The 14,719-nt window shown below is 31.7% G+C and overlaps 2 protein-coding genes across 2 annotated transcripts; one reads left to right on the top strand and one right to left on the bottom strand.

The window, feature by feature from the left end:
- Positions 1 to 4,016: 4,016 nt before the first annotated feature.
- Positions 4,017 to 7,525, bottom strand: LOC114192168 (very-long-chain aldehyde decarbonylase GL1-9-like). Its single transcript, XM_028081793.2, has 3 exons — positions 7,269 to 7,525; positions 6,629 to 6,977; positions 4,017 to 4,772 (listed from the first exon to the last, which is right to left on the bottom strand). The coding sequence occupies exons 2-3, from the start codon at positions 6,851 to 6,853 to the stop codon at positions 4,227 to 4,229; spliced, it is 771 nt and encodes a 256-aa protein (XP_027937594.1). The 5' UTR covers positions 6,854 to 6,977; positions 7,269 to 7,525; the 3' UTR covers positions 4,017 to 4,226.
- Positions 7,526 to 10,750: 3,225 nt separating this feature from the next.
- LOC114190985 (NAC domain-containing protein 17-like) lies at positions 10,751 to 14,719 on the top strand. The gene is made up of 5 exons (XM_028080091.2): positions 10,751 to 11,317; positions 12,037 to 12,314; positions 12,418 to 12,702; positions 13,200 to 13,755; positions 14,103 to 14,719. Exons 1-5 carry the CDS (start codon positions 11,122 to 11,124, stop codon positions 14,465 to 14,467), a joined length of 1,680 nt encoding a protein of 559 aa, XP_027935892.2. The 5' UTR covers positions 10,751 to 11,121; the 3' UTR covers positions 14,468 to 14,719.

Below are 14,719 nucleotides of genomic sequence, written 5' to 3'. Positions count from 1 at the left end.
TATGTGAAGTCTCCTTTTACTCTCACCACCTAAATATCATATTCTATGTGAGTAAAATACTAGTAAAGTCATGATTCTCACCCTCAGAATTCCTTTTCAATATACTTTGACATCTTAAATAGTGGAAGAACCAAATCTTTTATTTCTAAGCCAAAAAGGAAAAAAAAAAACAATTCAAACAAAAATTGAGTGTTTTTCTAAACTTCAGACCCGTCGCTCAATGTCTTCCCCTTACTGCCTAAGGGTGTTCGAAGCTTCTAAACAATTGAATTTTCCTTCTACCAAAATATCATACCAAACTTATCAACATTATTATTTACTATAATATCAACCTCTCAAATTTGTTCTTTTTTCAACCATGTCAACATCACATTTATATCACGTTTGGTCACAATAAATACAAGAACTCATAACAAATTAACATATCAGTTTCTATCATCTTAATTTCTCTCATTCTATAACACATAATTCACACACCTATCCCTTACACCAAGAATCATTTTCTTTTAGTACTCATTGATCTAATTCTCATTCATAACATTAAACAACTCAGTCATGTTATCACTCTACAATTCATCAACCATAAAAATATACCCAACTCAAAACACATATCATTAAAAACTCTAAGAAAATTGCATCAAATCAAACCTCACAAAATATTTAAAGGTTATGTCGTTATAAATTCTCATTTTAAAACAATTTAAATGATCAGTTTCCCTTTATCACTATTCTTTCTTTTACACAAGGTGTCCATTTCCAACGGTCATATATTCACAATTCAAAAGACTAAAATCAACGGTTGAACAATGGTTTAAGGATCACAATGAGTTAAAGATTCATATAAAAAGAAAAATCACATCTACCAGAAAAATTAAAATTGCTATATCCAAGAAGAAAAATTTAAAATTACCCCAATATAAAATTGATTGTACGGTAAAATTCTTAGTACTAATTGTTTTGGATCTTAAATAGAGAAAACAAAGCAAATCATCTTACTAAGGAAAAAGATTGAGAACCAAAAATTAAATAGATTTATGTAAAGGACCTTTGTTTTCTAAAAAGAAAAATCCTTTAAAAACCTTTTAATTTTTTTATAATATATAAACTGTTATTAATAAAAAAAACCCGAATAGTATTATTATAATAATATAATTCTATTCTCTCTAGAATTTATAATCAAGTTGTCACAAAATACGTTATTGATTTATTAAATATAGTGAGTTCATAAAATTGTGATTTTTAATATTTTCTGTCAATTGTAAAAAGTGCGCTTAAAAGAATTTATTAAAGCATCTGTTAATAGTATTTTTTTTCTTGATATATATACACTAAAACAATTGTCGCCCACTAAAACATTTATATATATACACTATAATATAAAAAAAGCAAATATATAACAATCATATTATGATAATATAATAATATGAACTTACGTGATTCATAAATTAAAATTAAATAAAGTTGTCTTGTTCTGGTATATTTACACCTTGCAGGATGGTTGATATAAATAAGTGTCAATGGAGGAATCAAAGCGTCGTGGATAAAAAATTAGCTTATTAATAACACATTGACTAATAAAATTTTATATATCTGCAAAGTGATGCTGTACATGTTTGACATTTTTCTTTTGAATAAATGCATGCATTCATGCAAGCTTCCTTATTATTGTTCAAACATCTATTGCAAAAATATATACAGTCAAACCAATTTTTTTCAATGCAATAGTTCTATTTTTTATAATATTTATCTTTTACTAATAACTGATTTGATGAATTTGATAGAAAAAGATGGAAAAAATGAATAATAAAAAAAATTAAAAGTTATTGTAAAAATAGTATAACTCAAGCAAAAATATTTTCTGTCATATAACACTACGTCCATGCTTACTATTTTTATATTTACTTGGTTGTTTTTGTCTCTTCAGTGATTAATTAGTTTTATAAACAAGTGATAAAGATGAATTAAAAAGTTAATTATAAAATTTTACCGAATAGTATTAACAACGGAGATATTAAATTTGATGACAATAAAATTTTATTACTTAACTATTTTAAAGGTTCAACTATGTTAAAACTATTTTATTATTTAGTTATTTTTTATATATCAAATTAATTATAAATGATAGAAATATAATATTTATGAACATTGTTCTTTACATAAAATAAAATTGTATTAAGATTATGATAATTGTTATTCTTAATTGGTTTCTTTAAAACACTAGTCGGCAGAAACTATTTATTAAATGTGAAGTATTAAATCATTAATAAAACTTCAAGATACTGATCTTGATCTTAATACTGACCACCTTTAAAAGCATCATTATTTAATCATATATTATTTTCTAATTATTTTTTTATTGATATTTTCCTAAAAAATAATTTAGTAAATAATATAATCTATTTGAACTTCTTTAGTTTTAAATATAATAATAAGAATTTGTATGAAACAAATAATTTACATTGATGCCAATTTATCATGAAATCAATAAAATGTTAAGTAACATGTAAAATTTATTATTATTTTTTGTAATTTTTAGATCTTAAAAAATAATTTCTATGTCAATATATTTTCTTTTGTTATCATTTGACTTTTTTTTAGAATTGATGTTTTTTATATTTAATATATTTTTTTCCAAGTATATTTTTTGGTTCGGTCCCTCACCACATGGCATAATTCATTGTGTCGATTATAATTTTTATTGTTTTTATCATTAATCTATTCTCTCTGTTAATTATTCAAATTCTACCTTAAATAAAGTTAAATTTATTTTTTTCATTTTTTTTTACATCTATTCAATGCAGAGTCTCCTCCAGACGCGGTGTTCAAAGATACTGATAAAGCAGTTTATTAAGTTTATTAACATATATTTGGCGAATTCGTTTTAGTCAAAATTCTTAAATTATTAAGAACGCGAAGACAAGTTCCAACGCATAAGAGTCTCTTTCATAGAAGCTTTATAATGGAGAATGATAACATAATAATATAATGTGCTGGAATTTCAATTCACATTCACACAGACAATTTTTTGGTTAAATATATTTTAGTATTTCACTTTGACATGAATTGTAACCAATAAAGAAAATATGTAAATGAAAAATATATTAATAAATTAACATTTATAAATGTTAAAATAATTCATTTTTCTAGTTTTTATTACAAATAATATCAATCGTTCATAAGTTAGATGGATTAATTCACGATTGTTGTGTTTAGAGTACTGTATGGATTCGACTCAACAATTTTGATTTAAAGAATTTCATAAAGAAAACAAAGACGAAATTTAAAAAAATAGTAAAAACAAAAATAATTTATATTTTCTTATATAAAGTACTTTATAGTAAACAATTTTCTATTTTTTTAATATATTGAAGTATAAACCAAAATACTTTATATTTTCTCATGTTGTTCAATCATGAATTAATGTATTATAAATAATTTTTTTTAAGATTATGTATTAAATGAATCAATTGAAATCTTCAAAATACTAATATAAATACATCAAAGTATATTAAACTTAACTATAATGTAAAAATATAATAAAAAACTTACTATTTTAACTTTAAACTCTACAAATAAACATATCTACAAAATTTATAAAAATTATATTTAATGATGTGTTACAAATAGTGTTGTTAGTAAAGATAGAATATTAGTTTTTTTTTCCAATTTTAAAAGTTTAGACAAAAATAATCATTTTCTTACAGATTTATAACAAACAAATTGTAACACTAACTTATATATACAGGAACATTCAATCGTAGTTGACATTTTCAAAGACAAATATATAGTTACTCTTTAAGCATTTAAATGTAAATGAACTATATAATGATATCTTCCACCCAATGGTGTTCTGGATTACAATAAAAGTTCATAGTAAATGAAATGATACAAGGGAACCGTAGTAGTAGTAGTAGGAATAAGGAATAACAAATAGTGACAGCGTAAAAATCTAGTACTCTTTTAGCAACTTACACCTCGAAAAATTGTTTTAAGTACATGATAATAAATAATTATAATTATAAAAAAAAAAAAAAAAAACTCCTTAATCACATCATCATAGTTATGCTACACAAGGTGGGTTGGCAAAACCTACAGTAACAAGATGAACTGAAAAAAAAAAACACTAAGCTCCAATCAACTTGAGAAATGCCTATAATAAACCTCTGGTCTGGTCCTAAAGAAAAAAAATATGGGTTCTGATGTGGGTTTCAAGAATTACAATGTGACTATTCCTTCGCTGCCAGCCTTGCCTCAAACCCCCCTCCAGGCCTTTTTACAAGATTGAAAGGCATGTATGTGCCAAGAAGTCTGTCCCATATGGAAAAGAATGGCTGAGAATAATTGTACTTGAGCCCTTGTAGTTGATGATGAATGTCATGGTAAGCTGTGTTGTTCTGGAAAAGCAAATGGAAGATGTTGCCAGGTAACCACAGTCCACAGTGATCATCAACAGTTTTCACCACAGCAAAGCAGAAGAATACAACTGCTGTTCTTGCAGTCATCCCTGAGACAAGAAATGAGATGGCACCACCTACAGTGTCAAGTAGAAGACCCTCCATAGGGTGATTGTAAAGGGCTCCTATTGCATAAGGAACCACCAGTCTGTGATGCTGGGAGTGGATATGGCGATATAAAAACTTGTTCTGATGCATGTACCTATGCACAAAGTACTGCCATGTATCCATCACAAACATCGCAATAAGGATCTGCAAGATTTGCTTCGGCATAGAAGGCTGCACTATAACCCCGGATGCATTCGTCGTTGTAGTCAACTGCAAAGTTGCAGGATGCGTATCATCAGAAACAGCTAAAGAATTTGTCTACAGAAAACTGTTTGATTTCTAACACTGCATAGGTAATTTCTCTCTCTCCAGACATTTATTATGATAGGTCCACTATAATTTTTATCAGCTATCTAGAAATTCCAAACAGTTTACTTAATAATTTAACATACTTAAACACATCATTTAAGTAATAGCCACGTTCTACTACTATAAAGGGTCCGTTAAATTTTAATATAAAGGAAGTTGTGAAGAGGGATCTCATGGTAAATAACATCTCCAAAAAAATTGGTCTGTAACCATTTAATGGCGTTGTGAAATCCATGTAGCCAACTTCACCTAGTGGGATAAGACTTTGGCGGTGGTGGTGTTGGTATTCCTATACTGTCTCCAAATGTGATTTCTCTTTCTTCCTTATAATATCTCTTCTTTTGCCAGGGCTACAAAAGTTCATTACAAATTCAGACTAAATTTTACACTTAAGTGGAACCTAAATTCCCATGAATGAAAAGGCAGAAGGCAGAGTCTCAACTGAAAGCCAAACCTAATTTACAAGAAAATATTCAACTAAAAATTATAATGTAGATTGATTCTTCCAAATAATCAACTATTATATAGCATGAAACAAAATGACCGAAAGAAAGAGGGAAGAGAGAAGAAGAACAAACAGAAAGTATAAATATAAGAGAAACAAAGAGATCAAGGGGCCAACACGGCGCTTCAGTTATTGTTTCGGCCTGCCTTATATACAACAGTCATACTTTATTTATAAGCAGATAATCAACAACTGTGAAATCATATCTAACAGTAGATGACTATATAATATTCTTTTCTTATTTATATTTTCATATCACACCTTCACTGTTGATATGCCACCTAACATGTCTAGATGGAAGCTCATATCTAACATCAAACCATTCACATATCAAGCAATTGGACAGACCACTCGATGAACATGCCACACCATGCAATTTAGTAGATCCCGTATAGAGAGACACGTGACGCCCTGTCAAGCTGAAAATATATTTTACCCAATAAAGAGCTTATATATTTGAAGCTGAACAATTCATGAAAAACAAGGATGGATCATTCTTAATTATAGCTAAAGACTATTGTTTTGAGATGGACAAATCAAACTCGTTACATGGTGGGAAATGATTACATATAAATTAATTCATAGAGTTTTCACGCTCAAAATATTGTGTCTGTGAGAGCATGAGAAAGCAAAAAAAACAGAAATGGATGAAAACGTAAAGAAGCAACTACCTAATTGAAATCACTGATCGCTCTCTCTTATTCCCAAGCATTATACGTGAAATACATGTTATCAAAATCACTTTGCACTAATAGAAGAGTCACTTGTGCTCTTCTACATTTCGGGCTTGGTTTTCCTAATATTACTCTTTCATTGGTCTAATTATGGGTATTAAAATTTTTTAATCAATTAATTCAGCCAAAGGTATTTTATGAAACGCCTTCTCGTTTAATGCAGAAGTTGCAGCTTTAACATAACTAATGCCATGTCATTTTGCAAATCAAACAAAGAGGCTCTTGTCCTTTTAAGATGGGAAGGGAGGATATGAGAAACATAAAGGGTCATTTGTCCAAAAATCTAAATAGATGAAAGCAACCAAGGAACAATTAGAAGTAGGGATAATCTTACTAAACACAAACTAGAAAATGGAATGACAGATTCATTTTAAAAATGCTATTAACAACACTGAGAAGAAAAGCATCAGCAAGCAACAGTGCTCAAACTTGAATAGTTCTTTCAAGTAAAATACTATGTTAACGACAAATGTTATTTGTAGAAACTAACTGAAATGTAGAAGAACTGAAGAACTGACCAAGAATAGAGCAACAATTGCCTGAACAAGCTGCTGAAGCAAAACACCCTTCACAACTGTTGAAAAGGGAACCAAATTCTTGTTTTCCTCGTCTTTCATAGTATGCAACCGATACTTCTCTAAAGGCGGGAGCAAGTGATAAAATCCAGCATATACCCAATAAATCACAATAGGGGCAAACGTGCCCATCAATTCATCGCTCACATATCCTTCCCAGAAAACCATTGTACAGATCCAAACGTGGAAACAAGTCAATTCCAAGCAAAAACAATCCCAGCCAGAAACAAACTCAGCAAGTCAAAGCTGCATTACAGCTAAAGATCTTAACTTGGACAAGCTCCTTCACTCCCTGAAAAGAAAATTCAAGACTGATCACTTGATGAGCAGACACAAGAAGAAACAAAAATAACTAACAGCTTGACGTGTGTTTGTTTACTTATTCTAATACTTCGCAAAAACCAAAGAAAGAAAAACAAAAAGAGAAACAGAGTTTTTCATTAAACCGCGTTGAATTCCAAAAACCTGAGAGTGTGAAGATTTTGAAACTTCCCCATAAGTTATCAGAAACCAAATTCAAAGCAAGAAACATTCCAACAACATAAAAAAATAACCCATAATAGAATCTAGAACCATAGCTTACCGGGATACACAGACGCTAAAAATGTTTTCAGCGCATTGGTCGATCAGATCTAGGGCATAATCTGAAAGGGATAAACAGTGGTGACAGTTGTGAGATTCCGAAGATCTCCAAAAGTTCGAATTTTTATTTCAAACTTGAACTAATTTTATTGTTTTTTTGCACTTTATCTTCTCTCCCTTCTCTGTACCTTCTCCCTTCAGAGAGAAAAGAAACGTTTTTGGGAGACGCGAAAATGATTGGGGCATTTTCTTTTTCGCCCCTCCGTGACCTAACTTTGATGCTAGGAAATGAGAGAAATAGTGATGGATCCACGTGTTGCAAGCCCGTGAACCCGATCAAGCATCCTTCCATCGCGAACGTTCGAAAAGAGTTTTTTTTTTGCCATTTTTCGTAATTGGACAGACAACAACACATTTTCTTATATAGTTTGTAGTGTCACTTAATAATATCGTAAGATTAAAATGTATATATAATTAATGTATATATATATATATATATATATATATAATATGTTTTAAGTATAAGATAAATTTGAAATTTTTAATTCAGTTTTCGATAAGTTTAAAAAAATTTAATTGAGTTTTGTTAAATTTTTTTGTACTTTTAGTATTTAATAAATTTAATTTTTTCGATTAAATTATGCATGTATATTGATTGTAAGCATGAAACTAAATAGAGTGATACATTTTTCATAAAAAAAATATATACTAATTAAAATTGATGAAAGTTATATGAAAAAACGGAATAAATATAATAATGTTACGTAGTAGTTTTTTTTTTACCCGTGAGAGTTTTTTTTAATAAAAAAATTTAATTAGTATTTTGCTTTTTTATCTAAATTTATAATTGTAATATTTATTTTTTTAAGTCCATTTTTATGCTCTAATAAGGTTTGAGTCTGACTTTATTAGAGGGTCCCAAGTCAGCTCATTTAGTACTCCAAAATCCCTTCTAGACACTTACTATTTCATTATACTTTTTTTTGTAAGACAGTTCTCCTCCCTTACTTTCTTCTCCAACAGAAACTTTGTTAGGGTTTGAGCAAGTTTCTCATCCGAGCTAGCAGAACGTCCTTCCTCCATGTAAGTTAAGTTCAATCTTTCCCTTTTTTTCTCCTCTTCCTGCTCGGTTACCTTGGTTTAGTCTTGGGTTGTCCCTAGAGATTTATTCTCGCCGTTATGTCCGTAGTTTACAATTGCATAGTTCGTCTTTAGAGCTGTGGTCAGTGACGAATCTTGATTAAAATATATGGGGAACCAAAATAATGTACTGAAAATTTACATATTTAATATTATTGTCGTCACTCATTCAATGAAAGTAAATAATATTCTAGTATAGCTATAACTATAAAACAAACTACACTAACTATCTGATTGTCCATCGTTTTTTCATATCCTTAAACTTATCAAATAATTTAATCATAACTAAATTTTTTAGCTTTTTTTTCTTCAATATAAATAATCATATTATTTACAAAATATTTATTTCCCATTTTTCTAATGTGCACATATCAATTCAAAAGTCGCCATTGTTATGCGATTAACAACCGTATTGTCATGTTTTGATCTTGACTCTTCTTTTATCAATTCTAAAAAATGAATTTATTCTTTTGTTTTTCAACAATATACCTATTTAAAAAACAAGTTTAAGACTAAAAAGTAATTTATCATAATATAATTAATAATTGAGAGACATAATTACTAACAAAAATTATGATAATCAATTCACTACCAAGTGAGACAAGAGAAAATTACTTTTTTTCTTCCTGTGTGGTAACGTAATAAAAAGAAATCAGGTAAGGGTAAGAGATAAATACAACATGTGAAAAACTAAAAAAGACAATAAAAATAAAAAATAAAAATTATCTTAATAATTTATTTTCTTTATTATATTTGATTTAATATTTTATTATTTATTAACATTAAATATTATATCCTATAAAAAAATAAAAAATACATAATTTTATTTTCATTAATTTTTTAATATACTACTCTCTAATTTAAAAATACACATATAATTTAAAAAATTTATAAACATAAATAATTTAACAAATTATAAATATATATAATTTAAAAAATAAAAAAAAAGTTAAAAAAAATTAAAAATTTTGGGGGAGGGGGTCGTGGCCCCCGCCTGCTCCAACCAAGCTCTGTCGCTGGCTGTGGTGCTCTTCTTTGGGTGTCTTTGTTAGTTGGCAAGCATCTGTTCAAGTAAGGAAGCTAGGACTTCATGTTTTTAAGATATTTTGTTCGATTTTTGTCTGTTTTATGTTCTTGGTGTTTGAATGATGTTGAAGTTGGAGTGAAAATATCTTGTTGTGTTTCTGGTTTGGTGTTTGAGGCTGCATGCATGAGTAGGGAGAGAAACATGTTTTCGCTCAGGTGAGCAAGTCTCGTCTAGGTGAGAATAACAGAAACTCTCCTGGGTTCGTGCTCGAGTGTCGCTCAGGCGACAGACTCCAGTTTTGAGTGAGGGAAGTCTCGCTCAGACGAGGAGGTATCGCTTAAGCGAGAACTTGCATAAACTTACAGTGCTACCTATTTGCAATCTTGCCCAGACGAAAGCATTTAGCTTAAGCGAGGGGCTCATGTCGTCTAAGCGAGAGCTCTTCAGCTTAAGCGGGATTGACAACATATTGATTTTGAATTAATTTTGAATTATTTGGTTGCTTCAATGATTGATTGATTTACTTTTAAAACTTAAAGTATGACACTATGCATTTTTTATGAGATGTAATGAAACTGAAATTGATGTGTTGGTATAAAATGAGGTTGGTATAAAATGAGACATGACTTGGTTAGTTGGTATAATTATGTGATGTTTTATTTAATATAATTATTCTATTTAAATGGATATTACAATTTTTTACTTATTTAATTTTTATTTTTGTAAAAAAATTTAATTTGATATATTTTGTTAAATTGGTGTTATAATTATTTGAAAATGATACATGTTAAAATTTAGGTATATCATTGTTAAAATTAAATGTAAAGAAATTAAATATTTTCACTAAATTTATTACATACTAACAGTAGAGTAATAGCTGATAAACATGACTCCCACGACGTTCTTCGGATAAAAAAGCAATACAAAAGGTTTTATTGATTTTAATAAATTATATATAAAACTTTTCAATTTTATTTTTAAATTACAATAAAAGAAACTATTAACATATTAACGTATACCCATTCAATTAATAGTCAAAAATGGAAACCACTGTATGGGATAAGAAAAGTATGACTTGGAGTGTATGATTCCCAACCCGAATGTTCACACCCAATATCCCAATCTCATACACCCGGCCTATTGTGTGACCGGTACACCTCTGACCCCAATGCTCTAATCACGGCAAATCACGGAACTGTTGAATCTTGAGACCCACGCAATCGCATCACGTGGATGATCTCACACTCTCACTCCCTCACTCAAGGGCACTTGATCTACCTCAGAGGAAGGTTCCTCCAACCACTGATATCAGCTTCCTTCTTTGACCGCAACACTATCCCAAACCCAAACCAAAACCTCTCACAATTTTCCCAATTCACGCGTTTCGTTCCTTTCTAACACCCTTGGATTAGGTTTTTCGTTCCGCAGCTCGGTCTTCGGATCCTCTCACCCGGAGGTTCGATTCGTACCATGTAGTTGTGGGATTTTTGCTTCGCCACTTCTTTATTCCCAAAATTTTGTTCTCTATTTCCCTGGTTAGGTTTTTTGATTCTAGGCTTCGATCGCCGGTTTCGAGTACTCGGGGTTCGCGTCGTGTCATATTGTTGGGGGTTTTGGATTTGATTTTGAAAGTGGTAGTGTTTGGTGTGGGTGATCGAGGTTGTTTGGTTTTTGCTCACGATCGAGAATGGGTGAGGCTTCGGAATATGGTTCTGCTGATTGTTTCAGCCAGATGATGTCGTCGATGCCGGGTTTTCGCTTCCATCCCACGGATGAGGAGTTGGTGATGTACTATCTGAAGCGGAAGATTTGTGGGAAGAGGCTGAAGCTCAACGTTATTCGTGAAACCGATGTGTATAAGTGGGATCCTGAGGAGTTGCCTGGTATTTGATCTCTCCTCTTTATACTTTATAATTTTTTTTAGTCGATGATTGACTGATTGTTATGGCGTTGACTACCCTTGTGTTTCTTTTCATTTGGTTGTTTTGTTTGTTCGATTAGAAGTTCATGTGGGGATGAGAATTCAGATCTTCGTGTTGTAAATATTTGTTATGAGACTGTTCTTAGCATTTTGATGAAGTGATGTTTTGGGTGCGTTTTTTTTGGTGCAGTACCAATTTTTGACTTGGGTTTACTTCAATAAGGCGTTGAGTGTTATTTGGTGTTTTATATTTAGCTCTAATTAGCGGTTCAAGTTATTTTTGTGTTGCTGTCAATATGTTTTGTTTTTTATGTTAGGGTGCTCGCAGGGGTTTTGTTTTCCTTAGCTTTGTGGACTGATTTCATTTACGCTCTCTTTATTTTTTTTTATATGAGGGGGAGGGGGTGGGGTTGCTTGGTTGGTTAGTTCGAGATCTCTTCGTTGATATGGTGGCTATTTAATAGGAATTGATGTTTCAATATTGTGAGTGCTTTGGAGTTCTAAAGTTTTGGCTTATCTTACAGAAATTATATAGATTTTGATATTATGTGCATCTATACTTATCTTGTATATCCAGTCTCATGATTTCTTTTTCTTTAATCTGTTTCATAAAACTCTGGCTGCCATTCAGTTTATTCTTGTTTGGATACTAGCTAATTAATGGCTTCTAATATTTTGCAGGGCAATCCATACTGAAAACTGGAGATAGGCAATGGTTCTTTTTCTGTCACAGAGATAGGAAGTATCCTAATGGTGCAAGGTCTAACCGAGCCACCAGACATGGATACTGGAAGGCAACAGGAAAGGATCGTAATGTGATATGCAATTCTAGGGCAGTTGGAGTGAAAAAAACCCTGGTTTTCTATATAGGCAGAGCTCCTAGTGGTACACGGACTGATTGGGTTATGCATGAATACACCATGGATGAAGAGGAGCTTAAGAGATGCCAAGATGTTAAGGTACCATTTTTCTTCAAACTTCTTCATGTGTTTTCCTTGCTGTTTTGACGATGGTAAGAGTAAATGTACTGACTTTCGGTTTTTTAAATAAATTCATTATCAGGACTACTATGCACTTTATAAGGTTTTCAAGAAAAGCGGACCTGGTCCTAAAAATGGTGAACAGTATGGTGCACCATTTAATGAACAAGAGTGGGCAGCGGATGATGACATTGTGGATTTTAATATTAACATAACTGATCAGGAGGCTCCAAATGTTGTCCCTGAGGATGGGAATGCATTGCATCCTTTGCTTGATGATGAAATCAATGACATCATTAGAGAAATTTTGGATGATGAGCTTGTCCTTGATCAGCAGCATGTGAATGGTTATCTTGACTTTCCTCAGGTCTGTGATCTTCTCAAATTTTCTTCTTTGATTTAGATCCACCTTCATTTCCTTTTTGTTTATGATGTGGGTAGGGTGAAGGGGAAGGAAACCTTTAGCAGCATATACTATATATGTCATTATTTATACTTTTCCAAGTTCTGATCTTTTTTTCTATAAACTGATTCCCCTTACCTGGGGGGTAAAGATTATTGTTGACGTCGTTGGTTATAAACTGGCTTCCAATATGACCGCAAAAATTTGTAGCTTATTCATCTTGTTCGGTAAAAATATATGAAAAGCTGCTATATGTTGTGGTTTTGGATTTGTGAATACTGAAAAATAATACATTTTGAATATCTCTACTGAAATAAAGAAACTAGAAGGCAGTCTCATTTATTTGTTGATTGTAATGTTGGTCTTCCTTTCGTCCTTTATCAGATTTTTCCTAGCTACTGATGATTTGTTGCCCTTTTATTTTCTAGTCATTTACTGATATTTGTCCTAAAATTGTGTAGATTGTTTCTGAAGAAACGCAAAGTACCGTTGTGGATCAGTTCTCTGAGGTGGTTATGTTCCCTGAGACAACCGATCATAGCTGTCAATATTTTGATGTGCAGCCCAGCTTTGATTTCAACCAGCCGGCTAGTTCTCATTTACAAGTTTCTGAAGCTTCTGAGGTTTCTTCTGCCTTCAACATAAAAACAAAGGGGCTTGACTTGGATAAGGTTGGCTTTTTGGAAATTAATGATCTCATTGATAATGAATCTACGTTTGCAAATGTGGAAAATCCGGTGGAGTACCTGCAGTTTGAAGATGGGTTAAGTGAACTTGATCTGTACCAAGATGCAGAGATGTTTCTTCGTGACCTGGGGCCAATAATTCACGAAACAGATTCACATGCATATACAAATGCCCTTGTCAGCAACAATAACGAAAGTCAAAGTTACCAGTTGCTATCCAATCCAGAGGATGCCAACAAAACTGTTGGTGACTTGTGGATGCACGGTGAAAGAAACACCCTGATTCGATCAGAAGAAGGCTTTGTTGATTCTTGCTCGCTATCATCCCCAGGTATAGTCAACAGCACACGATACAGTGTTGCTCCACTGCCAAAAAATGATTTTACTCTTTGATTCGGATGGAGATGCAAGCTTCCCATCTCATTTGTTCTGAGCTCTTCACAGTTTAATGCTCTTGATTGACATGCCAGCTTATGCTTGGCAGGAACTTTTCTGGAGTATAAAATTTGTGCCATTTTGATAGCTTTTAAAACTCAAATTAAGTTTTCTGACTTAATATTCCCTCTGGGAAAATGAGAGCCGAGCCAGTTTCAAGTGTCTGTTTTGTAAAATCTAAAACAAATGTCTTAGGCTATCCCCTGATATATGCTAGTTTTTTGTTTTTTGGTCATGTTTTAGGTGTTGTATGTGAATCTCTCAGCTTTCCTACGGAAGGCAATTACAATCAAAGTAGCACCGTGGAAGATGTTTCTACAAGTAGCTTCTCCTCTTCTCTCTGGGCCTTTGTTGAGTCAATACCTACTACTCCTGCATCAGCTGCTGAAAGTGCTTTGGTGAATCGAGCTTTGAATCGAATGTCTAGCTTCAGCCGGGTAAAGCTCAGGCACACAAACATTGCTGCAGGTAAAGACACCGTAACTACGAAGAAAGCAGGCAGAAAGGGATTTTCATTCCTTTTCTTCCCTATTCTTATTGCTTTATGTGCTTTTTTGTGGGTTTTTGTTGGAAACTTAAGATCATTAGGGAGATGTATCTTTCCTTGATTATTATATATCATGTAAATCCAAAGTTTTTGCTGCTAGGTATATATTGTCTGGGATCTCCCAGTTGTCTGGGACCTCCCGTAACTGCCAAGCAGTGCTGTTCTAACATATTCTCAAAAATTAAAAAAAAAAATATATATCTTTGTGAATATTGAGGTCATTAGAAGGCGTAGGGTAAGCCTAATGAACCTTAATTGAAGAGATGGCAATGTACAGGAATTTGCTGGGTGAAATGGTAGCCAAGTTTTCAAA

Source organism: Vigna unguiculata, chromosome 7 (genome assembly GCF_037176805.1).
Source record: "Vigna unguiculata cultivar grain cowpea cultivar isolate G323 ecotype 2 chromosome 7, ASM3717680v1, whole genome shotgun sequence".
In the NCBI taxonomy this organism is placed as follows: domain Eukaryota; kingdom Viridiplantae; phylum Streptophyta; class Magnoliopsida; order Fabales; family Fabaceae; genus Vigna; species Vigna unguiculata.
Note: the sequence above shows the minus strand (reverse complement) of the source record. Positions and strands in the feature narration are given on the sequence as shown.